This window comes from Armigeres subalbatus, chromosome 1, assembly GCF_024139115.2.
Source record: "Armigeres subalbatus isolate Guangzhou_Male chromosome 1, GZ_Asu_2, whole genome shotgun sequence".
In the NCBI taxonomy this organism is placed as follows: Eukaryota; Metazoa; Arthropoda; class Insecta; order Diptera; family Culicidae; genus Armigeres; species Armigeres subalbatus.
The window spans coordinates 104,016,484-104,043,543 of NC_085139.1; the positions used below are offsets into that span (position 1 = coordinate 104,016,484).

Sequence of the window (27,060 nt, forward strand, 5' to 3'; positions counted from 1 at the left end):
ATATCAAGAAAATGTTTATTCGACATTTCTTAAGTGGAATTGAATATTTATTGCGATTGGTCATGTCACAATATCGAACTGTCGAAATTATGTGGACATTTTATTCTTATGCATTATTAAGCGATTTATTTCTTCCTAATGAACAGTAAACCACATATGGAGTTGATGATTTCTATCGCCCAGTGATCTCAATTCATGATTGTTTGTTTGCATGTCAGTAGTCTTAGCTTTTAGAAGTATGTATTTGTTCTACTTGAATTCTAATTTGATTTTTCTTCTATTTCCAGGTTAGTACTTGCCGATTGAAAAATTTGAAAAAACATTCGTCACGCAAGGTAATCACTCAATTGCCCCTAGGAAATAGGACCACCAGTGCTTTTCAATACAACCAGCTCAAATATGTTTATATTTTAAATTCTACCTCAAATATTTCATCAACTGTAATCAAAGCCGTTACTAATTTGAACAATGTCTCCAGAAAATCAGTTAGATTACGTTTGTATAATTGATTTCCTCTATGAACCGCGAGATTTACCGTCATTCATTGATTGATTATGGCACCTGCTGCTTTTATTTGGGATTCATTCATTGTGTGATTTTGATTGCCTAAACTCTACTGACTGAAAGAACAGTTCTTCAAGCGTCGCTATTTTCAAGAAGACACTCCAGGCGCTTAATATTTCAGTATTCTTTTTAGAAGGTTTCTCGGTTTAGAAGGAATAGTTTTATAGTCGAGTTTTATACTACGATTAAAAAATCCCTTTAATGATTTGATTGTCATTTTACTGGTTTTGGCAGTTCGTTTGGATTTTGGACAATGGATTTTCTTCCAATTCCCGAGCTCCAGTTTCTACAAAGTCACAACAATTCCAAGTTAAAGCTCAATCTTCTGCCCACCGCAAACATCTCACCATCCATCAACTTTTCCAGCAAACAGTATCAAGAAACGATTTGTTTGAATTGGAATTCACTCCCCTCCCGAGCGAGCGTGGTTCTGCAGAATCTCAAAGGAAACCCGAATAAAGCACGAACCGGGCGCACGGTTTATCTCGTTTTTATGTCGGCAATGGCTCTGCCAACAGCCCGCTGAAATCCGTGGCTGAACGGCGAACAAAAGGATCATGACGACGGCGACGGTCGTTTTCCATTTTCCAATTTTGTGTTTTTCCCTTGAAACTGCGTCGGCAGCATGACTGTCCCATTTGAACTTTTACGCAAATTGTAGCCCACACAGATGGAAATCCATTTTGTTGGAATTCGTAAATGGATGAAAAGAATTTGATATCGCCGGCTTGTAATTAAAAATTAATTATCTTCCAGGGAAAAATATGAACAATAGGGATTTCGTTCGACTGATAGTCTTGTGTGTTTCCTCAACGTTTGCCCATTGATGATTAACTGGCTGACTCCAAAGAAGATCATATAAGTACATGAATTTAAACCAGTTCAGATAATTTTAATTAACGAGAAACTTATCATCCTAGAAAGGCATTACTCAAGTTTATTTTCAGTTCACATTCGAAAGGACTAAGTAACATCAAGGGCTTGAAGAAACTATTATTATGTACGATATCCACATTAGGTGGGGATATTTCCGCAAGAGTTAAAGAAAATTATAACACGTGATTCATTGTCGCAAATTACATTCTAGAACCAACCTTTGCCGCATGGATGCTAGATACCAGAACTGTCGTGGTTCTTATCACGCTACGCAAACGTATCCTGTTAAAGAAGCTCATAAATGAATTCAAACACGCCCATCATAATTCCATTTTCTGGGAAAGCTCCTCGAACCGGGTACTGGATCCACCAGCTGGTAACTTCCTTGGAAGGAGGCTTCCGAGCCTCTTGGAAGGAGGCTTCCGAGCCTCTTGGAAGGAGGCTTCCGAGCCTCTTGGAAGGAGGCTTCCGAGCCTCTTGGAGGAGGCTTCCGAGCCTCTTGGAAGGAGGCTTCCGAGCCTCTTGGAAGGAGGCTTCCGAGCCTCTTGGAAGGAGGCTTCCGAGCCTCTTGGAAGGAGGCTTCCGAGCCTCTTGGAAGGAGGCTTCCGAGCCTCTTGGAAGGAGGCTTCCGAGCCTCTTGGAAGGAGGCTTCCAAGCCTCTTGGAAGGAGGCTTCCGAGCCTCTTGGAAGGAGGCTTCCAAGCCTCTTGGAAGGAGGCTTCCAAGCCTCTTGGAAGGAGGCTTCCGAGCCTCTTGGAAGGAGGCTTCCAAGCCTCTTGGAAGGAGGCTTGAGCCTCTTGGAAGGAGGCTTCCGAGCCTCTTGGAGGAGGCTTCCAGCCTCTTGGAAGGCGGCTCCCGAGCCTCTTGGAAGGAGGCTTTCGAGCCTCTTGGAAGGAGGCTTCCAGGCCTCGTGGAAGGAGGCTTCCGAGCCTCTTGGAGGAGGCTTCCGAGCCTCTTGGAGGAGGCTTCCGAGCCTCTTGGAAGGAGGCTGAGCCTCTTGGAAGGAGGCTTCCAGAGCCTCTTGGAAGGAGGCTTCCAGGCCTCTTGGAGGAGGCATCCGAGCCTCTTGGAAGGAGGCTTCCGGGCCTCGTGGAAGGAGGCTTCCGAGCCTCTTGGAAGGAGGCTTGAGCCTCTTGGAGGAGGCTTCCAGGCCTCTTGGAAGGAGGCTTCCGAGGCCTCTTGGAAGGAGGCTTCCGAGCCTCTTGGAAGGAGGCTTCCAGGCCTCTTGGAAGGAGGCTTCTGAGCCTCTTGGAAGGAGGCTTGAGCCTCTTGGAAGGAGGCTTCCGAGGCCTCTTGGAAGGAGGCTTCTGAGCCTCTTGGAAGGAGGCTTCCGAGGCCTCTTGGAGGAGGCTCTGAGCCTCTTGGAAGGAGGCTTCCAGAGCCTCTTGGAAGGAGGCTGAGGCCTCTTGGAAGGAGGCTTCCGAGGCCTCTTGGAGGAGGCTTCCAGGCCTCTTGGAGGAGGCATCCGAGCCTCTTGGAAGGAGGCTTGAGCCTCTTGGAAGGAGGCTTCCAGGCCTCTTGGAGGAGGCTTCCAGGCCTCTTGGAGGAGGCTTCTGAGCCTCTTGGAAGGAGGCTTCCAGGCCTCTTGGAAGGAGGCTTCCGAGGCCTCTTGGAAGGAGGCTTCCGAGGCCTCTTGGAGGAGGCTTCCGGGCCTCTTGGAGGAGGCTTCTGAGCCTCTTGGAAGGAGGCTTCCGGGCCTCTTGGAGGAGGCTTGAGCCTCTTGGAGGAGCTGCTTCCAGGCCTCTTGGAAGGAGGCTTCCGGGCCTCTTGGAGGAGGCTTCCAGGCCTCTTGGAAGGAGGCCTGAGCCTCTTGGAGGAGGCTTCTGAGCCTCTTGGAGGAGGCTTCCGAGCCTCTTGGAAGGAGGCTTCCGAGCCTCTTGGAAGGAGGCTTCCGAGCCTCTTGGAAGGAGGCTTCCGAGCCTCTTGGAAGGAGGCTTCCGAGCCTCTTGGAAGGAGGCTGCCGGGCCTCTTGGAAGGAGGCTTCCGAGGCTCTTGGAAGGAGGCTTCCGAGCCTCTTGGAAGGAGGCTTCCGAGCCTCTTGGAAGGAGGCTGCCGGGCCTCTTGGACGGAGGCTTCCGAGCCTCTTGGAAGGAGGCTTCCGGCCCTCTTGGAGGAGGCCTGAGCCTCTTGGAAGGAGGCTTCCGAGGCCTCTTGGAAGGAGGCTTGAGCCTCTTGGAAGGAGGCTTCCGAGGCCTCTTGGAAGGAGGCTTCCAGGCCTCTTGGAAGGAGGCTTCCGGGCCTCTTGGAGGAGGCCTGAGCCTCTTGGAAGGAGGCTTCCGAGCCTCTTGGAAGGAGGCTTCCGAGCCTCTTGGAAGGAGGCTTCCGAGCCTCTTGGAAGGAGGCTTCCAGGCCTCTTGGAGGAGGCTTCCAGGCCTCTTGGAAGGAGGCTTCCTGAGCCTCTTGGAAGGAGGCTTCCGAGCCTCTTGGAAGGAGGCTGGAGCCTCTTGGAAGGAGGCTTCCGAGCCTCTTGGAAGGAGGCTTCCAGAGCCTCTTGGAAGGAGGCTTCCAGGCCTCTTGGAAGGAGGCTTCCGAGCCTCTTGGAAGGGAGGCTTCCGAGGCCTCTTGGAGGAGGCTTCCGAGCCTCTTGGAAGGAGGCTTCCAGGCCTCTTGGAGGAGGCTTCCGGGCCTCTTGGAAGGAGGCTTCCGAGCCTCTTGGAGGAGGCTTCCGAGGCCTCTTGGAGGAGGCTCTGAGCCTCTTGGAAGGAGGCTTCCGAGCCTCTTGGAAGGAGGCTTCTGAGCCTCTTGGAAGGAGGCTTCCGAGGCCTCTTGGAAGGAGGCTTCCGAGCCTCTTGGAAGGAGGCTTCCAGAGCCTCTTGGAAGGAGGCTTCCGAGCCTCTTGGAAGGAGGCTTCCGAGCCTCTTGGAGGAGGCTTGAGCCTCTTGGAGGAGGCCTGAGGCCTCTTGGAAGGAGGCTTGAGCCTCTTGGAAGGAGGCTTCCGAGGCCTCTTGGAAGGAGGCTTCCGAGCCTCTTGGAAGGAGGCTTCCGAGGCCTCTTGGAAGGAGGCTTCTGAGCCTCTTGGAAGGAGGCTTCCAGGCCTCTTGGAGGAGGCTTCCGAGCCTCTTGGAAGGAGGCTTCTGAGCCTCTTGGAAGGAGGCTTCCGAGCCTCTTGGAAGGAGGCTTCCGAGGCCTCTTGGAAGGAGGCTTCCGAGGCCTCTTGGAAGGAGGCTTCCAGGCCTCTTGGAGGAGGCTGAGGCCTCTTGGAGGAGGCTTCCGGGCCTCTTGGAGGAGGCTTCCGAGGCCTCTTGGAAGGAGGCTTCCGAGCCTCTTGGAAGGAGGCTTCCGAGCCTCTTGGAGGAGGCTTCCAGGCCTCTTGGAAGGAGGCTTCTGAGCCTCTTGGAGGAGGCTTCCAGGCCTCTTGGAGGAGGCTTCTGAGCCTCTTGGAGGAGGCTTCCAGGCCTCTTGGAAGGAGGCTGGAGCCTCTTGGAGGAGGCTTCCGGGCCTCTTGGAAGGAGGCTTCTGAGGCCTCTTGGAGGAGGCTTCCGGGCCTCTTGGAAGGAGGCTTCCAGGCCTCTTGGAGGAGGCTTCCGAGCCTCTTGGAAGGAGGCTTCGAGCCTCTTGGAAGGAGGCTTCCAGGCCTCTTGGAAGGAGGCTTCCAGAGCCTCTTGGAAGGAGGCTTCCAGGCCTCTTGGAAGGAGGCTTCCGGAGCCTCTTGGAAGGAGGCTTCCGAGCCTCTTGGAAGGAGGCTTCCGAGCCTCTTGGAAGGAGGCTTCCAGGCCTCTTGGAGGAGGCATCCAGGCCTCCTGGACGGCGGCTTCCGCGCCTATTGGATGGCGGCTTCCGCGCCTCTTGGACGGAGGCCTCCGAGCCTCTTGGACCGGAGGCTTCCGAGCCTCTTGGAAGGAGGCTTCCGAGCCTCTTGGAAGGAGGCTTCCAGGCCTCTTGGAAGGAGGCTTCCAGGCCTCTTGGAGGAGGCTTCCGGGCCTCTTGGAAGGAGGCTTCCGAGGCCTCTTGGAAGGAGGCTTCCGAGCCTCTTGGAGGAGGCTTCCAGGCCTCTTGGAAGGAGGCTTCCGAGGCCTCTTGGAGGAGGCTGAGCCTCTTGGAAGGAGGCTTCCAGAGCCTCTTGGAAGGAGGCTTCCAGGCCTCTTGGAGGAGGCTTCCAGGCCTCTTGGAAGGAGGCTTCCGGGCCTCTTGGAGGAGGCTGGAGGCCTCTTGGAAGGAGGCTTCCGAGGCCTCTTGGAAGGCTTCCGAGCCTCTTGGAAGGAGGCTTCCAGGCCTCTTGGAAGGAGGCTTCCTGAGCCTCTTGGAAGGAGGCTTCTGAGCCTCTTGGAAGGAGGCTTCCAGGCCTCTTGGAAGGAGGCTTCCGAGCCTCTTGGAGGAGGCTTCCAGGCCTCTTGGAAGGAGGCTTCTGAGCCTCTTGGAGGGCTTCCAGGCCTCTTGGAAGGAGGCTTCCGAGCCTCTTGGAGGAGGCTTCCGAGGCCTCTTGGAAGGAGGCTTCCGAGCCTCTTGGAAGGAGGCTTCCAGGCCTCTTGGAAGGAGGCTTCCAGGCCTCTTGGAAGGAGGCTTCGAGCCTCTTGGAAGGAGGCTTCCGAGCCTCTTGGAAGGAGGCTTCCAGGCCTCTTGGAGGAGGCTTCCGAGCCTCTTGGAAGGAGGCTTCCGGAGCCTCTTGGAAGGAGGCTTCTGAGCCTCTTGGAAGGAGGCTTCCAGGCCTCTTGGAAGGAGGCTTCCGAGCCTCTTGGAAGGAGGCTTCCAGGCCTCTTGGAAGGAGGCTTCCAGGCCTCTTGGAAGGAGGCTTCCAGGCCTCTTGGAAGCAGGCTTCCAGGGCCTCTTGGAAGCAGGCTTGAGCCTCTTGGAAGCAGGCTTCCGAGGCCTTTGGAAGCAGGCTTCCGAGCCTCTTGGAAGCAGGCTTCCGAGCCTCTTGGAAGCAGGCTTCCGAGCCTCTTGGAAGCAGGCTTCCGAGCCTCTTGGAAGCAGGCTTCCGAGCCTCTTGGAAGGAGGCTTCCGAGCCTCTTGGAAGGAGGCTTCCGAGCCTCTTGGAAGGAGGCTTCCGAGCCTCTTGGAAGCAGGCTTCCGAGCCTCTTGGAAGCAGGCTTCCGAGCCTCTTGGAAGGAGGCTTCCGAGCCTCTTGGAAGCAGGCTTCCGAGCTTCTTGGAAGCAGACTTCCGAGCCTTTTGGAAGAAGGCTTCCGAGCCTCATGAAAGGAGGCTTCCAAGCCTTTTGCAACGAAGCTACTGAGTTTTTCGAAAAAAGCCTTTATGTATCTCAAATATAGGTTTCCAAACCATTCAAGATTCAAGATTTTATTTTAGAAGCATATTCTTTCCATGTTATTCAACAATTCGTTCCAATCAGGTAGATTACTTTGACATTCTTGTCCTTTTGATCTTTTGTCCCATACACTGTGATAGTGTGACATGCTTCCATACACTGTGCTGCTTGGGGTGGGCAAAATTCAAAAGTCTTTCATTTTCTAATCGCCATGCACATGTGTACTATATAAAGTTTTTAATGAAACTGTAAATCATCCGCCATTACGCATTTTTATCCGTGGTATCCTCAGGATGAGAATCACTGCCTTAGGCAAAAACAATCTGACCGAAAGCCATTTGACTGAAAATGTCATTCGGCCGAAATGGAGATACAGAAATATCCCGATTTTATCACCCCCTAGTGAATTTAGGGGTGATAAAATAGGGAATGTGACAAAATCGGGTCAGAAACGTGATAAAGTCGAGGGTAAACAAAATCGAGAGTGACAAAATCCGATCAACACTGTATGACCAATAATGGGGCCCGGCCGACCTGGTCATTCGGCAGAAGCAGTTGTTTGTCCGTTGGCCGGGTTGCCAGCTGTAGCTGTACGGATGTCTAGGCATCCAAATGGTTGAGTCGAGTTGTTCTCCGTAATTTTATCATTGTTGAGATTATGGTTGGGGTGCTCGGGTAGCCTGGTCACTGAGGGAGGGTAGGGATTTACAGCCTTGGAAAGACCAGGAAGGCACGCATACCTCCGTGGGTGGAACTTACTTATATCCGAGATGGGGTGCCCGGGAGGTCCAAGCTAAATCTAAATGTGGTGATACAGTCCTCCATCTTGTGGAAAGTTAATGAGGACAAATAGCGGTATCGTAAGCTAAGTTATCTCGTATGTCTGTCGGTATTCTGTAGCTGGAGCGACGAATGTCAAACTTTACACATCGGCAGATCACATGTTCCACTGAGTTTTGTACATCATAGATGTCACAAACGATCCGGAAGGGCCTTCCGCCAAAATTATGTAAGCATTGGGTGTGGCCGGTGCGGATGCGGAAGATGACTTGCTGATTATTGAGCCTGGGCATGTCGTTCTAGGGTGCCGTGGATCCTTTGACCTTTTACAATTGCGTGGTTCTGGAAGCAGCCCATTAGTTTTCCCATTTCTGGCTGATGATCTTTTTGATCCGAGGGGACCGATGTTGTGAAACGCCGGCCTTGGTGACTAACTCCAGCCAAAATGTCTGCAGGGACGATCCCTGGCACCCCACAGTGCCCGGGAATCCAGGCAAAGGTTGTCGACTGCAAGCGAGGATGGCCTGAATCCATGGGTGTTTCGAGTGGTCGCTTTATAGCCTTCCTCGGGTGCCAAGGGGGTTCCGGGAGAGTTATTTTTGATGGTCGTCTACTGCTCTTCTGCGTTGCCTGAACTAAGTTCCTTAGTGTTTAGTCGCCATCCGACCCTCTCCTTCCGCCGCTAAATCAATGTTTTTGAACCTGTGAAAGTCAACCGCGATTTCAGCCCTGCGTTTATATTGAACATCAACATTATCACGATCCGTCTTTTTTCCGGCTAGAGAAGATGTGCTCGATTTAATGTCCACGACTGCCAACTTGGTTATAGCTGTCAGGAAATAATCAGTTCAGTGGTTGAATGTCAGTACAGACGCTGTTTGAGTCGTCTTTGTGAACACACGCTCGTCTTGTTGGACAACGGCTGTGGCACACGGTGGCTACCGTAGGGCCTGCTTGTTGGTTTATGTAGCTTTTAATAAAAGTTTTACAAAGCCCACTGTCATACCCTACTTTAGCTAATGTCATGTGGGCATAGCGCTTAGGCTGCATCTGCTACTGAATATCTGGGTTAATTCCCGGATCAAACTCAATTCAGCGTAAACAGCACAACTACTTTGACTATTCATATTCATCAAATTTTTGAGTCGAATGTTTAACAAATAGGGCAATATCGAAGATACGTGAAGATCCGGTGCCATTTTGTTCAAAAACATTTGTTGTTTCTCGGAATTGTGTAAATGGATATATCGTGGGGGACCGAAATCCGTACAGCACCGAAATCCGTCCACCTCATGAGATATCAATAAATTAAGGGGGGTTAAAGGTAATTAATTTAGAAATAATTTATCTTATCCTGTTCAGATACTTGACAGTAAGCTTTTAGTGCATAGAAATGGAAAGAAGGCTTTGAAATTAAAACAACAAAAATCAAAAACAAATCGCCACCCACCAAACGCGGAGTTTCTGCCGCCATTTTGTTTTCGGGTAGAGCATAATTGCACCAAAAGTAATTGTGTTTTAATTGCTAATTGCGAATCATTACATAAGATGAGTGGAATACAAATCGATGGGGTCGCTTCTCAAGGTGCGTTTTGAACTATTTACAGTGGTAGTTTATTCAATCGAACTACTTCAATTTAAATATTCAGTTAAAAAAAATGCTGTACGGATTTTGATCTTTTGATTCGAAATCCGTCCACGGGGGAAGGTGTTCGATTCAGGAGTAGTTGATTTTATTCATTTTCTTTATCATGTTTTTCGTAGTTTTTAATAAGTAAATGTGAAACACTTCAGAAGTAGAAACCTTCATGCTCCTGTGTCAATGACAAACGTTTTATTTACATTCGATTCCTATTTTCTAATGACTTTTTCATATACTATGGTGCTTAAGTGTACGGATTTCGATACCCCACTTGCAGTTTCTCAAACCAATGATTTAATTGTGCTGCGAATTATTCAGTAACTGTTTTTGGTATTATTGCTTTCAGTTTAAGTGGTAGACGGTGATATATTTTTTCAATAGGACTGATATGCTTTTATTAGAAGTCCATTTCCTTTTATGTGGTGGTTTTATTTGAGCAAAGATAACATATATCAAAACGAAATGGTCTGCTAACCCATAATACTGCTGTTTCTCGCACGACTTTGCCCAAACGGAATACGATTCACGATATTCTAATAGCTATTTTACACAGCTGCGCACAGCACTACGGCAGTATCACATTATATTAACTGATGTCGGTATAATGACCGAGAGATGTTTGCAAAGCGTCAGAATGAAATAAATTCCTAGATAATGCATGAAATTGTCCATGATTTATGAAATGCTTAAAACATTTTTGAGAACGTTAACCGCGTTAGGATACTTACGAACCATACATTAATTAAGTAACATCTCAGAAGGGAAGAAACGTTCTGATGTTTTTTTTACATTTCATGCAACAAATATAAAAATATACGAATCTTACTATGGAGTAGGGCGCTAAATTAAAGTAAACATGTAACGAACAAAGAAAACAACAAAATACGACAACTTGCCAAACTTTTGAAATGTTGAATGTTTCGGAATCTGTCAAAGCTTCTAAGGAATGCTTCCAAGGTTCTACGAATCAACTCTTGCTACAAAAGAATGGGGTTGAGGCTTTTCAAAAGTGTCGGAATGGGCTTCTAAATCATTTGAGTTTTAGGTTCCAAATATAAATCCCGACTTAATCCACCTACAGTGAACGCAACCCTTCTTACACTTTTGAATGGTTGTGTGTGCCCAGTGCATATTACAATTTCTATGCATATGACCTTCAATTGAGTATAAAATAACTGATATCATCATGCTTTTATCAATTTCAAAATAAAAAAAGGGATATTTCTGGAAATTCAACAATTTTAAAAAAAAACAAAAAGACTGCAGATTTGATTTGCCGCCTTAAATGGCAATATTACAGCTTCTGTTTAAGCCCAAAAGAGTTCAAATCGGGTTATAGACGGCTGAGATATTGGTGTGACAATTCTTCATTAGTAGTCTGAAAATATGTCTCATATTCGTATTTCACAGATATCTCTGAAACCGAATTTCCAATTGCAGAAAAAAATGAATGGGTTCAATGACAAAAACATTTTATTTATTTATCATCAGACTAAGGCCGGAGTGGCCTGTGCTGCACATAAAAGACTTCTCCATTCAGCTCGGTTCATGGCTGCACTTCGCCAACCACGCAGTCTGCGGAGGGTCCGCAAGTCGTCCTCCACCTGATCGATCCACCTTGCCCGCTGTGCACCTCGCCTTCTTGTTCCCGTCGGATCGTTGTCGAGAACCATTTTCACCGGATTACTGTCCGACATTCTGGCTACGTGCCCGGCCCACCGCAGTCTTCCGATTTTCGCGGTGTGAACGATGGATGGTTCTCCCAACAGCTGATGCAACTCGTGGTTCATTCGCCTCCTCCACGTACCGTCCGCCATCTGCAACCCACCATAGATGGTACGCAACACTTTCCTTTCGAAAACTCCCAGTGCGCGTTGGTCCTCCACGAGCATCGTCCAGGTCTCGTGTCCGTAGAGAACTACCGGTCTTATAGGCGTTTTGTAGATAGTCAGTTTGGTACGGCGGCGAACTCTATTCGATCGGAGCGTCTTGCGGAGTCCAAAGTACGTACGATTTCCAGCCACTATGCGTCTCCGAATTTCTCTGCTGGTATCGTTATCGGCGGTCACCAGTGAGCCCAAGTACACGAATTCTTCAACCACCTCGATTTCGTCACCACCGATACAAACTCGTGGTGGGTGGCTCACATTGACCTCTCTTGAGCCTCTTCCTATCATGTACTTCGTCTTCGACGTGTTGATGACTAGTCCAATCCGTTTAGCTTCGCTTTTCAGTCTGATGTAGGCTTCCTCCATCCTCTCAAAGTTACGTGCCATGATATCAATGTCGTCGGCGAAACCAAATAACTGGACGGACTTCGTGAAAATCGTACCACTCGTGTCAATCCCTGCCCTTCGTATTACTCCTCCAAAGCGATGTTGAATAGCAGACACGAAAGACCATCACCTTGCCGTAACCCTCTACGGGTTTCGAAGGGACTCGAGAATGCCCCTGAAACTCGAACTACGCACATCACCCGATCCATCGTCGCCTTGATCAACCGTATCAGTTTATCCGGAAATCCGTTTTCGTGCATTAGCTGCCATAGCTGGTCCCGATCGATTGTATCATATGCGGCTTTGAAGTCGATAAATAGATGATGTGTGGGCACGTTGTATTCGCGGCATTTCTGCAATACCTGACGTATGGCGAACACCTGGTCTGTGGTAGAGCGTTCACCCATAAATCCCGCCTGGTACTGCTCCACGAACTCTCTTGCAATTGGTGTTAGTCGACGGCATAAAATTTGGGAGAGTACCTTGTAGGCGGCGTTCAGCAATGTGATTGCGCGGTAGTTGCTACAATCCAGCTTATCGCCCTTTTTGTAGATGGGACACACGACACCTTCCATCCACTCCTGCGGCAGAACCTCATCCTCCCAAAACCTTGGTAATCACCCAGTGCAGCGCTCTAGCCAGTGCTTCACCACCGTGTTTAAACAGCTCTCCTGGTAGTTGGTCAACTCCAGGGGCTTTGTTGTTTTTCAGCCGACCGATCTCCTCCTGGATTTCCTGGAGATTCGGAGCCGGAAGTCGCATGTCCTGCGCGCGTGCTCCTAGGTTCATTACCATACCGCCACCGTTGTCTGCCATATCGCCATTCAGGTGCTCTTCGTAGTGCTGCCGCCACCTTTGGATCACCTCACGCTCGTTCGTAAGAAGGTTCCCGTTTATGTCCTTACACATATCGGGCTGTGGCACGTGGCCCTTACGTGAACGGTTCAACTTCTCATAGAACTTTCGTGCGTTATTAGCGCGGTACAGTTCCTCCGTCTCTTCACGGTCTCGATCTTCCTGCTGGCGCTTTTTCCTCCGGAAAATCGAGTTTTGTCTGTTCCGCGCCCGTTTGTATCGTGCCTCGTTCGCCCTCGTGCGGTGTTGCAGCAATCTCGCCCATGCTGCATTCTTCTCCTCAACTAACTGCTCACATTCACCGTCATACCAGTCGTTTCTTCTGATCCGGAGCCACCGTGCCTAGTGCAGCGGTTGCGGTGCTTCCAATGGCGGATCGAATATCTCTCCAGCCATCTTCAAGAGATGCTGCGCCTAGCTGCTCTTCCGTTGGGAGTGCCACTTCCAGCTGCTGCGCGTAGTCTTGGGCTAGTCTACCGTCTTGTAGCCGCCCAATGTTAAGCCGCGGCGGACGACTCCGACGCGTGTTGATCACCGTCGAGAGTTTTGAGCGCAGACATACTGCGACGAGGTAGTGGTCGGATTCAATATTCGCACTGCGGTAAGTGCGTACGTTCGTGATGTCGGAGAAGAATTTACCGTCGATTAGAACGTGGTCGATTTGGTTTTCCGTTACTTGATTAGGTGATTTCCATGTGGCCTTGTGGATATTCTTACGGGGGAAGAAAGTGCTTCGGACTACCATTCCGCGGGAGGCTGCAAAGTTTATGCATCGTTGGCCGTTGTCGTTCGATACGGTATGCAGACTATCCGGTCCGATGACTGGTCTATACATTTCCTCCCTTCCTACCTGAGCGTTCATGTCACCGATGACGATTTTGACGTCCCGCAGTGGGCATCCATCGTATGTCTGCTCCAGCTGCGCATAGAACGCTTCTTTCTCGTCGTCGGATCTCCCTTCGTGTGGGCTGTGCACGTTGATGATGCTATAGTTGAAGAAACGGCCTTTTATCCTCAGCTTGCACATCCTTGCGTTGATTGGCTGCCACCCAATCACGCGTTGGCGCATCTTTCCCAGCACTATGAAGCCGGTTCCCAGCTCGTTGGTGGTGCCACAGCTTTGGTAGAACGTAGCCGCTCGATGCCCGCTTTTCCACACTTTCTGTCCTGTCCAGCAGATTTCCTGCAGCGCTACGACATCGAAGTTGCGGGGATGTAATTCATCGTAGATTATCCTATCGCAACCTGCAAAGCCTAGCGACTTGCAGTTCCATGTTCCAAGCTTCCAATCGTGATCCTTTATTCGTCGCCTAAGTCGTTGCCGATTGTATCGAGTCGTATTATCTTCTATGTCGTTCGTAATAGTTGTTTTTAAAGGCGGCTTATTGGGCCTGCGCAAACCTCCTGTCTCGTCGGAGGGCCGTCGTGTCAGGGCTGTTTAGCGTCCCACCTAACACCAGGACTTGGGCTTGTGCGCTTTGAGCGTCACACGGTCGCTTTGGCGGAGCCTACTTGCGGATACATGCAGCTTTTTATAGAGGTTTAACAGGGCCCACTGTCAAACCCCACCACATCCTAGGCAGGCGCCACAACTCGCAGATGGCCTGGGGAGGGATCGTCAAGCCCTTGGACATAGTCCCTGCTGCCCCCGGCCAAAAACATAGCTTTCGTTTAAAGATAAAATCGCACAAATCGGTCCAAGGACGACTGAGATCTTGATGGGACATATTTTACCAATGTGTGAAGTTGATACGTCTAATGCTTTATGTTCGTATTTCAGAGATATCTCCGGAACCCAATGTCTAATTGCAAAAACAAAATACAATGGGTTCAATGGCAAAGTCATAGCTTTCGTTTAAAGATAAAATCATGCAAATTGGTTTACAGACGGCTGAGATATTCATGTGACATTATTTTGTTAGTTTTCTGAAAATGCACTTCATGTTCGTATTTCTCACATATCTCTGGAACCAAATGTCCGATTGCAAAAATTGAACTCGTACAATGACAAAGTCATAGCTTTCGTTTAGTGTTAAAATCGTGCAAATCGGTCCACGGACGGCTGAGATCTTGATGTGAGATTTTTGTAACGCACACACATACGCACACGCACACACACACACACACATACATACATGTGCTCAGTTCGTCGAGCTGAGTTGATTGGTATATACGACTTGGGTCTCTGAGCCTCGGATAAAAAGTCGGTTTTTCAAGCGATCTTTATACCCTTCTTAGGGTGTAAGAAGGGTAAAAAGGCTTCATGGCAAAAATTTAAAATTCCTGAGACATCTTTTAAAACTTTTTATTTTAAGTCATCAGCATCCCAAACATATGAGGCTTCTCAAGCTACTGAGGAATGTTTCATGCCTTTCAAAAATACGAAGTCGTTTAGTTCTGATGATGAGTAGGTATGTGCACACAGTTACAAATGTTTCGTTGTGAAAAGATAATGCCGAATCGAAGTTAGATTAATTCGTATAATCTACATATCAAGCTCTAGCGTGAATAATGGCGTAGGTCACAAGAGCCAGTTCTTCTCGTTTATAATTTGAAGTGGAAATCAGAAGGATCGTGTTATCTTTAAAAACAGCAGATATTTCTCAATAATCATATATAGTCATATAGTTTTTTCCCTTTTATTAGAGAAAAGCGAGAATGGTGCAAAGCAATAACCAGTAAAAAGAAAAACAACGAAACAGCAGGCTTAATTTCCCAAATGGCAAACGGCCCAATCGAAACCCGCCCCACTAAAGCAATTGTCTGTCTGTTCCAACCCGAGCGCCCCAACATTAATAGATTTCGTCGAATTGTTACGCTCGTCCTGCCGGAAGAAAGCGAGCCCAGCGCCGCGAGAAAGCCACAAAAAAGTCTCGTTGAGGCATCTGAGTGTATGCGGAGAATGAAAAAAAAACAACCAGGGAATTATTTCCTTTCCGAAATTGAATTAGTTCGGTTGAGGGATTCGCAAGGAATTGGAAAAAATAAAATGATTAATTTGTGTGAAACATATTCTCTCCTGTGCGCATAAATTTAATATGACAAGCATAATGTTTGGCTTAGCGTGAGTGATATATTGGCAATAGATGTCAAGAAGTCATTTCCTCTATTATCGTATACAATTGTTGTTGCCTTACTCGTATACTAAGTAGGAGGCGCGTAAAGGCTATATGATCGCACCAAAAACAAACTTTTTATAGAAGACCCGAATACCCATAGTGATAAATTTGGCTATCTGATTGATGGGATGTCTGTGTGTGCGTGTGTATGTGTGTGTATGCGCAAAAAGTGGAAAAAGTCTAGATGACTTTTTTGGTACTTATCCTTAACCGATTTACTCGCAACGAATTGCATTCGACGGGGGATTCTGTCCCATCGTTTCCTATCAAAAATTATCCAGACTATGGGCTATGAAGTTAGGGAAGATCCATTAATTACGTAACGCAGAAAAATCTTGTTCCATTGTTTCCAATTCAAAATAGGCTAGATCGCACTATGGGCTTAAAAGTTATGGTCAAAATATTTTTTATAATGCTCGAGAAAGGCACAATTACCGCTACGTGGTTTAATCAGTGTTTTTTATCAATTCCATATTTTTTCATTTACTTGTACTCTGATAAAGCAATATGTATTTAATCCAATCCTTTCGGCGAGCATCCACCACGGCTTCCATTCAGCTCGCTGAATATGTCCGTACAGACTTTCCAGTTCCACTGAACCCTCTCAAAACCCAACTCCCGGTTAGAAGGATAACAATCCAATCAGCAAAAAGTAATCCCATGGCCCACCACCGCCCAAACCCCACTGTATGTAATTGTGCGCCAATGTCTGTTTTGCTTCAATGTGAAACGAAAACCGCCCATCGGGCAAACCAGTCCGTGCGATACGCGCACTCTGGTGGTTGCTTCTGCAACGAATTTTGCTGCAAAATTCAACACAGCATCAGCAGCCACAAACAGGGGGCTGATTTAATTTGAAATTCACCCTAGAGGGTGACTTTAGTCTGTCGTTAAAGTGTTAGATAAACAATATATCGTGAAAAAGTAAACTCCTAATTGATTCGGGAAAAATGTATTGGATCAATCGATCCCTTTCAATCCTTGAACATATTTTATACAATCTTCAACTGTTAAAAATACCTACTCGAAGCAAAAATCCGTAAGTAACTGGTAACACATATTTTTGATAATTTGTAAGTAATATGTAAAAATTCTTGACGTGTAAAATTACTTTAAAAAATTAGTATCTACGACAAAGTGCTGAGTTTGACGAGCATGACAGTGCGCTGGTCATCGTCAACCACATTTTTGAACAATGGGATAAATCGAGCTGACGACGTAGAACTATTTCCACCATTCCAATGAATTCTGCCAAAATCGCCGTCGAGGACGGACAAAGGGATTTGGATAAATGCAGTTACCCAACCCACGTTATGATTGAAACTGTTCAATGGCTAGCAGGGGAATTATAACTGACCACACATTTGCAAGTTATGGGAACGATGGAATTTTGATAATAATGTTTAATGTTAATCGGATTTGGAATGGATTTTCATGATGATGTATCATAGAAATAAGAATTCCATTTTGAACCACTTATAATTTTTTTACACCAATTCAAATCAAGTTCCGAGGATTTTTTTTATTTAACAAGTACATGATTTTACCATTTTTGTTAAACACATATTCTTTATTTCAACATTTCAATATTGTTTCCAATGTTTTAGTAATTTTTGTTTTGACCCTTCCTTGACCCGATAATAAGTGTAAAATAACCGGTTATCTTTCCCAATAAAAAATTACCATTACATATCTCGGAAAGATTTAATGCATCAAAAAACAATGTGCAATTTTTTGCTTATTTTCGCAAAAAAAAAATGTAAATAGGTATTAGGCAAAAGTGCTGCATTTTTTTATAAAATTTCTTCGATTACCTACAGTTTTAAACAAAATATTTGCAACCAACCGACTATAATAAATGATTTGCTTAAAAGAGGGCTCTAATCGACAAACACATAAAAACATAAAGCAACACGATTCAAATGTAGTGACTTTTAGTTAAGTACACATAACCCATGCATAAAACAGAATTAAATCGTACAAACTGTAAAAATATCATTTTCCTCTGGGGCGAATTAAATGCATCCTTTTGGATATGTTCAAACAGTTGTTTATTGATTATGACTCCATTCCGATGTATTCTTCGACTCTCGATTTTCTTGAGGTTCTCGATTTGGTTGACGATAAGGCGGTTTATGTCACCATTTCAATACCGATAGGCTTTTACTCAGAAACCATTGTTTACCGATTTTTAGAGTAAGTATATTTTGGGTCGTTGATTTTCTGAAAAAGTAATTTAATGGTCAGTCAAGTACGAGACACTAAAGACGGTCTAACAGTTGAGCTCGAAATACGTATCTGCAAAGATAAGAAAACGTAGTGGAATTAAATGGAAAGTACTAAACTCGTCTTAGACGGTTGAAGTAATTTAATGTAAATTGCATTGGGCGTAAATGAGCATAACGCCTTTAAGTATATTGTTTTGCATGAATCGACCCACAATTGCACAATTTGATGTGTAGAACCTAAGTCGTAGGGCGGATAAACAACCTTGTTCCCGACAGGGAAACCAATTTTCTAAGCAGCTGATTGATTTTCAGCAACGCTAAACTGTAATTTTATTTCCTTTGTAAATGATAATAGTAATTTGATTATCTAACGTACTTACAAATAAACTGGTTTCCTTTCCTTCTACAATGCTTTCCAATCCTTTTTTTTAAGTGTTGAAGAAAGGTTCAACTACCCTACTTTTGGGTTGGTGGATTTTATCGACAAACTGCTACTCAAATATAATTTGTCAATTAATGAATCATTATTCTAGCACTTTCCGGGTTCTACTTACGATCTACACAGGAGGAACAGGAGATAGACTTTATTTGCCGTTTGGAGTTATTCTGCTCAGAAAATCAGGAGTTTCACCGTATCTGCAGGTAAGTTTTTACAAATTGTTGATTGATTATTACTGTTTTATGTTTCTTTTCAGGTTCTACTCACTGGTATCTCAACCGTCCTACACTTTTTTTCTGCTGCTCGTAATAAATAATTCCGAATTCAAATACACTAAATAACGATTTTTGCCTTCCAACAATTCGATAATAAATTTACTCATTAGCTGCGATGGCGAAGTTTGTTTACTTTCTGTTCGCCTCTTTACTCCCTACACTGTCTACCACCACCATTATACCTTCTCTCTTCGCTTCTCTTACACTACTACTACTAAGCGCGAACTGTCATGTTGCCCATTATGCTGCAACCAGGGCTGTTAATGCGGCGTCGTAACACCCCAGCCCGTAACATCCGGTCTCTCCGGATTTACCGAATCTCCAAAGCCGCTAGATTCACCACACCTCGTCTTTGAGCCTTGCCGTCCGCAGTTCTCACGTCCGCCATTCGAATCCGTCCGTCCGAACCCTTTATCACCGCCACCACAATGCCTCGTCGCCAGGACTTCCGGTTCTTCCCATCGACCACGAATACCAGGTCGCCTTCGCCGATCGGCTTCTGTTCATCGAACCATTTCGACCGCTGGACCGCAGAGCTTCGGCAGAACCCGTGGAAAACCTCTCCACCTCCAAGTCAGAACCCGACACCGTTCCCCGTAGAAAATGGTTCGGCGTCAGTGCTTCTGCTTCGCCAGAGTCTTGCGGCAAGTAGGTCAACGTACGCGTGTTGATCATGTCCGCTGCTTCCGCCAGAGTTGTCGCCAAGATCTCATCGTTGAGCTTTCTCCCGTCATCAAGCGCCCGCATCGCCTCTTTCACAGACCGCACCATCCGCTCCCAGACACCTCCCATGTGTGGGGTACCCGGCGGAATAAAATGCCACGCGGTAGATGAACTGCCCACGATCTCTGCACACTCCCGATTGATGACGTCCATCTTCACCATCTCGTTATTCGCTCCGCGAAAGCAAGTGGCATTATCAGAAAAGATCTGGCTTGGCTTGCCAAACTTGCTCCGGAAACGAGTGATGGCCATCCGACACGACTCGGTTGTGAGACTGTGCACAACCTCTAAGTGCACCGCAGCCAAACAGGTGAAAACTGCCACCCAACGTTTTTCCCTTCGCCGACCAACCGTGACTTCTACCGGACCCAGGTAATCTAACCCTACGGAGCTGAAAGGCCGAAGGTGAGAAGTAAGCCGTTCAACTGGTAGTGGTGCCATTCTCGGTGTTCGTGAACGACACTTGTTGACCTTGCACCAGATGCACTTGCTCACCACTTGCTTTATCGCCGGACGCATTTTCGGGATCTGAAATCGCTGCCTCATCTCGTTTAATACAGTCTCCGAATTACCGTGTCCGAACTGCTCGTGGTAGTGCTGTATCAACTTCTGCGTTATCGCGTGAGAACGCGACAGGATTATCGGGTGTCGTTTGTCGAAGGAACTTTCCGCACAATTTGCCAGCCTCCCATCCATGCGCAATACTCCTTCGTCGTCTAATGTCGGTGAGCTTTTGTAGATTTGGCTACTTTTCTTGATGGTTTCCATCCGCGCTCCTGGCCGTTGTTGCGTGCTCATCTCGTCCGGAAAGCTATCCCACTGAGCCTGCCGCCACAAGATTGTCTCCGCCTGCTGAAGCTCTTCGCGCCGAAGAGGCGCTTTGACGGATTCGTAGTTTGCTGCCATCGTCTTCATCAGCTGCTGCTGCTTTGCTGTAGCCTGTGCAGTAACTATCGGCTCACCTCGTCTCTCTCGCCGACAATTGGACTATAAAGCGTACCACGGTCGCTGGCCACAGTTCTCGCGGCCGATATAGGAACGAGGGTCCGCAAAACCAGTCTCCATCACTTTGTAACGGTGGACCTTGACCCCACTTCGTCAGCACGTCTGCGATGTTCAGCTTGGTCGAAATCCATGGCCAGTCCGCAACCTTCGACAGCTCCTGAATCTCGCCGACTCGAAATGCAACGAATTGCTTGTAGCGATGTTGATCCAAGTTGAGCCAACTACATACGGTGCGGGAATCCGTCCAGATTATTGTGCGGGCGATCTGATACGAGTGCGTGCTCAGAATTATCTGGCTCATTCGCGCCCCCAGAACGGCACCCATCAGCTCCAAACGGGGAATTGACTGCCGCTTTATCGGGGCCACCTTGGCCCGGGACATCATCAGGCTGCAGCGGACCTCACCCTCAATTATCGCTCGCAAATAGGCTACGCCGTATGCGTGTTCGCTGGCATCGGTGAAGATGTGGACTTCCAGTGAATCGACTTCGGCGGACTTGGCGCCTCCGAGATGACAGCGAGGAATCCGGATAGTTTCGACATCCGGCAACAAATTTGTCCACCGCTACCACAATGTCCAAGATTTTTCGTCGATTTCGTCGTCCCACCCACAATTGGAACGCCAGAGATGCTGGATGATAATTTTGCCGTGGATGGTAAATGGTGACAGCAGCCCAAGCGGATCAAAAAACCCCATCACACAGCTTGCGACAAGCCGTTATGTCGGTCCCTTTCCCTCCAGCAGGTACGGCTGCAACTCTTCCCGATGCATAGTCGAGAATGAAAACTCATCCGCTTTAGGGTCCCAAATTACTCCCAAAACTCTTTCCTTCAACGATTGCTTGTCTCGGCCGAAGGGTACCGGCACTGCCGGCTTTTCCTCCCCCAGATTCCGTAAAAACTTTGGCGAATTCGACACCCAGTTCCGGATCTCGAATCCTGCTTTCAGGTGGACCAATCTAACGTCCTTCGCCAGCTTAATGGCCGCTTCCACATTGTCGACGCTGTCGAAATAGTCGTCGACGTAATGACGGTGGCTAATCACCACCGATGCCTCCGGATATTGTGCAGCAAACTCCTCCGCGTTCCGGTTTTTCACGAACTGCGCCGAGCATGGGGAACTTGTCGACCGAATGTCGCTACGTCCATGACGTAAACCGCTGCTTCTGCTTATCCTCGGGGCGAATCTGCAGTTGGTGGAACATCTCCATCAAGTCGCCACCGAAAGCGATCCGCCATTCGCGGAAACCGGAGAGGACTTTGACCAGTGGAACGAGCATATCCGGTCCTGACAGCAACTGAAAGTTAAGACTAACACCTCTCACCGTCGCTGCAGCGTCCCAAACGAGACGGATCTTTCCTGGCTTCTTCGAGTTCTACCACCACCATTATACCTTCTCTCTTCGCTTCTCTTACACTACTACTAAGCGCGAACTGTCATGTTGCCCATTATGCTGCAACCAGGGCTGTTAATGCGGCGGTAACAATCCTCATAAAATAATATTGCATCCGCCATGATTGACGATCTTCTCACAATATTGTTAAACTACGATTCATCGCTAAACAGAGCTGTTTACCAGAGAAGAATTTTCTTCTGATTCTTCAGCGATACCAGGGACTTGTTTGCCGGATGCCGGTTGAACAACACCAGCACCGCAATAGCTCGTCTACGCAATACCGCAATAGCTACTAGTACGCCTCAAATTCCCACACTCTAACTTTTATCTACTCAGTGACTGAGTAAAATTGTATTGCCGTCTCTTTTCTTCCATGGAAATTTTACTTAATTTCCGTCAAAAGTGGGACTTTTCATAATTAAGAAATCCTGCTTTTGACGGAAATAGAGTAAATGTTCTCATTTAAATGAGTAAATCAACTTATTCTCCCAAAATCGGTAAATTTTTCAGCAAAGAGAACGAGATAGTAGAGAAAAAGTACCCATTAATGAGTAAACGATTTGTACCGGGCACTGAGCAGATGAAAGTTAGCGTGCATTTACTCATTTAACTGTATGCATGCGATTAAAATATGACGTCCACTATTTTTTGGGATTTTTAGACCACCTCCCCCCCCCTCTGTCACGCTTTTTGGTACACCTAGTACATGTACTGTCACAAAATCTTGGACCCCCTCCTCCCTCTAAAATCTGTGACATCATTTTTGAACGACCCCTTACTTATTTACTGCTCGAGAATGGGTTTGGTAATAAGCCTTAGAATAATATGCTCGCTTTGGCTCTATTTGTTCTCATTTACGAACATTTTGGGCGCATAACTGTCAAAACGTATTGATTTTGTTGACATTCAGTGCTCGACCTATCCTGACCAGCAAAAAATGTTTTGCCAGTGACGACAGCGACAATCTTCTTCTATGGTTTATTACATCAATTGTTCTGACCAACGCAACATCACACTTGTCACCAAAAACATGTCCGTGAATTGTGGATTTACTTCTCACTTTTTATTTCTTACTTTTTACTTGTTGCTTTTCACATCTCACTTCCCATTTTAACTTCTTACTGTGAAAGTGAGAATGAGAATAGAGAAGTAAGGACTGTATCGAAAATAAGTTATCACATCATTTTATTCGAATAAAATCGGGTGAATTTTAAAACTTTATCAAAATTTGTCCAGCAATATGGGAACTGTTCCGATCTCCATCTCACTGTACATATATCCATCTCATCGCTAAACAAAGAAATACGGCACCAATTTCGTCGCTTCTTTTTGTCAACAAGCGTGCTCACTGCTGGAAAAAATCACAAAAATAATAAACAAACCAAATTCCTTTCCATTGCTTTGTTTTTGATGGGATGGAAATAGGAGCTATGAGATGAAGTGGCGAACCGTTCCCCTATATGCTAATTCAGTTTATATTTTTTTTGAAAAAATATAATACTGAATACATATTGCACCATTCCAACATTTATCCGAGCATTTTGCTTCCTGGTCACAAATCGGCATAAAATTTCCTCGTTTTATAACATGATTACTTTCAGGTCTAAATTCCGGTCACTTGATTTTGATTTTCTTTCTTTTCCGAGAGGTTGGCAAACGTGTAATATTCCCCAAGCTTGTTGACCATGAATTTTTACCTTTGGGGGTGGATAGCGAAACGCTTGGTCAAATTATCCATCTCGATGCCCTTCTTACGGAGCCATGTGTCCAAAACTCGAATTTCAATATTCCTTTCAATTTGCGATACATCGGAAACAACAAATTTTCAACAAACACACAAATTCTTTTTTGAAACATATGAATACATCGATTGCAAGGTAAAACAAACCAATACCTTCATGAGCTTCTGAGTAGTAACACTTTGAAAGTGGATAACTTTTTTTCGATACAGTCCTTAAGAAGTAGTAGTACGAAAGGAGAAGTTAATTTTTACTCTTCATTTCTCACTTTTCGCAGTGGTAAGTGAAAATGAGTAGTGAGACGTCTCACTTCTAATTTCTCACATCTAAAATCCAACTTTTTACTTTTCACTAACACTTCTCCTTTTCGTAGTGATGAATGAGAAATGAGGAGTAAGAAGTGAAAAGTGAAATGTTTTACTTCTTATTTCTCACTTCTCACATCACATTGTTCATTTCTTATTTATCATATTTCACTTCTTACTTCCCACTGTTTAATTCATTTTAATCAATTCACACATGCCACATTCCCCTAAACGACTTTTTTGGTCATATGACCCTTTCTGCACAACTCTCCGGTGAAAGGACAGGGTGAGTGCTAATAGGCTTCATGCCGTTTGGCCGCACACTATTTGAACGAATGCCGTACGGCCGTATAGATGACATTTGTTACCTTATTAGCCCATTTCGGTCTGACCTAGAAATCGAATTTAAAAAAACGAGCAATGGGTAATGTTTTCAACATAACTGCGAGTAGACGTAGGACTTGTATAAACGTAGCGTATTTACATTTAACTTCTAACTTTTGGATCTATGGAGTTTGATTATAGTATTGATATTGGAAACGACAACTTCCATGCTGTGTAGAATTCTACAATTAGCAATTTGTTTATTTAAAACTTCTGGAAATAAAACTAATAATTAAATACATAATTAGAATTGCTTTGTTTCTAACTTTTAAGCCCTTATTTACTCAAGCAAATGTAGGGCGTTTATAGATTTCTTATTGATGATCAGGGAATCAATTTTTCTGAAATGCACTTGCGAAACAAGCGACAAAAGAGAACCAACGACAAAGCTTTGTTTTTGTCGGAGATAATAATGACAAAGATCCGAATATTTTTGTCAGCAACAAAAAAGAAGACAATTTTGTTGCTAACTTTTCATCCCGTTATTTTGCATTATTTCTCGAGGAAATTTCGGTTTTATGCTATCATAGTTTCATCTTTTATGGAAATATTTGAGAATCCAACAATGATTACAATATTAGCATCGTATTCTCGGAAATATCAGAGCATGCAAGGCAAATGATTCTTGTCATATTGTGTTCGGGTTCTGATAAAGGTTTGTCGCTAGGTGCGTTTGTCAGTAACAAACTCTGTTGACGACAAAGGGTATATTGTCAGGCGTTGCTCGAATATTGATTCCCTGTTGATGATAGTATTTGAAGTTAAAAATTCTATTTATAAAAATTTCAAACTTGGGCAAAATGTGCTATTTTAGGGGAACTATCCCGTTCTCCATACAAAGAAATACATCACCAATTTCGTTGCTTCTCTTTGCTAACATGCGTGCTTACTGCTGAAAAAATCACAATAATAAGAAACAAGTCAAGGAGCAGTTACCCTACTAAAATAGCGGAGGTACTGCTATTACATCAACGAAAAATTATTTAATGTTTTGATTTCAAACTCCGAGTCTACGTCAAATTTAATAATGCAATTTCTCAGAAAGTGAAAAACAAAGAATAAGATAAACTTTATTTAAATATTCTTCTGGAAATTATTTTTTTCGGATTTTTTTTAAAGATTTACTATAATACAGCGAAATTTTCTAATCTAAAATGGATATTAACAATATTGCTGATTGTGCATCTTTAATTGCTAATGCCTTCTGCAAATAAACGAAAGTAATTATTTTAATCAAATTTTTATTTTCATCAGTGTAGTTGACTTTTTTTTTTGCTGGGGAATCAGAACTGTTATAGTATAACCATGTTTTAATGTACGTGTCATTTAGTACCAAGCACAACTTAACATATTGTCAGTCATATGGCATGACTCGTACCCATTCCGGGATCATGTGGATTATGAAACCAATCACTTTTCGTGGTTGAGCAGACCAAATCTCTCTAATTCTTCTCCATCCACCACTGCTGCCCTCGCTGCCTCAGCCATCATCGGCCTCTAGCCGTGAACTCCGAGCGATGCGATGGGCAATTGGATCCTTCGCAACCGACACCACTGCATCCGACCATTATCATCATCAAGCACAGAATAACAAAAAAAAGCGCCCACTTCTTTCATGCATATTCGCAGACCCACCGGCAGTTCTACCGCTGGTGACTGCATGCTGTCACTGTGTAGGTAAACAGCGAACGAGCGAACGAAACGAAAAATGCGCGAGCAAAAAGCACGTCAGTACGCGCTGCTGTCACAAATTGTAATGACTCGCACACGGCAGGCACTGCTTCTTTTATACACAAAGAAAATCTCCCGGTAGACCCGAAGGCCCGTGACATACCGCATTCTGATGTCCGTGTTAGGAATGCACGGGATTGGTTACATATGAAATTTTTACTGGCTTTTACAATAATTGAAATTTTCAATAGCTTATCGTTAATAATCTTAAGTTTCAATGAAATAGACAAAATGCTGGAGAGTGTCCGAGTCGATTGATATATAAATCTTAAAAATCCATCGAAAGATAAAGGCGCTAGTAGCGTTCAAAATCTTCCCTTCCAGCGTAACGCTCTTGATTTCCAAAAATCTAAATGACACCCAGTATAGTAAAGAAAGACGTAAGTCCTACGTCAAAAAACCCTGATTAATCCACCTAGCGGTGTTGGTGCCTTTCTCATGCAAAAAAATACAAAAAATATGAGTGAGTGCTTTTCAGCGTGTTTTGCGCATAGAAAATAGTATTTTGGCCATAACTTCGGATACCATAGTCCAATCTGGCCAATTTTCAATAGCAAACAAGGACAGGATTCTCAATCGAATGGAACTTGTTGCGAGTAATTTGGCCAATGCTAAGTTCCAAAAAGTGTGTCTACAAAATTTTGTACACATATACACATACACACACACATACATACATACACAGGGGGCAGCAGGGACTTTGCCCAAGGGCTTGACGACCCCTCCCCATGGCCACTGCGAGTTAGACCGGGACCATCGTCCCTAACCCCTAATCCCAAGGCGTCATGCGACCCGTGGCCAGGGGGGTGAAATAATAAGCTAGGCCTCTAACGGAGCCTGTGGGGTACCTGGGCACCCTCCACAGTAATTGTCCCTTACCGCGTCATGCTGGGCTCTGGCGTGGTGGACCTCTTTTCCCGAGCAACTCGTGGGACCAAAATGGAAAACCAAGGCAATTCTTCAACTAGTGGTAGTAGTGTAGGCGACAACCCCTTCGCAAGAGGTGGGTTGTTCAGGTCTCCGCCTAGGAGGCCAGAGGCAATAGTCGGCAGCTCAGTGCGCAGCGCCAGCGTGGGTCACTTAACCTTCCTCTCGGCTAAAAAACGCCGGTAGAGGTTATTGACGGCCCATGGCTTGCGGAGGCGATGAACCGCAAACGCGACGGGCTTTCGGCCTTCGAGGTGGCGACGGAACAGCTGGACGCCATCATCGACTTTGCGTCATCGAAGCATAATATCAGTAAGGACCTCAAGAGGAGCTTGCTGAAACTTCGAAAGTCGATGTTGGACGCCAAGCTGGAAACGGCGGTCGGGACGGCCAAGTGCGAACCCGTGAAATCCGTGGAGTCGAGGTCTACCCAGACTGAGGCCCAAGAATTCGCGGATTTGGGCAAGGTCGAATCGACCGAGGGCGTGCCAGCGAAGACGGTGGTGCCAAAGTCTACCCAGACTGAGGCTCAAGTATTCGCGGGCACGTCGGGGGTGACTGCTCCAACGGAGCAGACACAAAAACGGGGGA

General features: G+C 46.0%; 2 protein-coding genes across 2 annotated transcripts in view; one reads left to right on the top strand and one right to left on the bottom strand.

Moving 5' to 3' along the window:
* The window catches only part of LOC134203947 (uncharacterized), a 356,366-nt gene that overhangs the window by 141,496 nt on the left and 187,810 nt on the right, over positions 1-27,060 (top strand). The gene's annotated exons all lie outside the window — the stretch shown is intronic.
* The window catches only part of LOC134203956 (uncharacterized), a 190,957-nt gene continuing 175,799 nt past the window's right edge, over positions 11,903-27,060 (bottom strand). Inside the window, exon 2 of the mRNA XM_062678797.1 lies at positions 11,903-12,476. Coding sequence (XP_062534781.1) covers positions 11,937-12,476 — 540 coding nt within the window. The 3' untranslated portion in view covers positions 11,903-11,936. The remainder of the gene's footprint in view (positions 12,477-27,060) is intronic.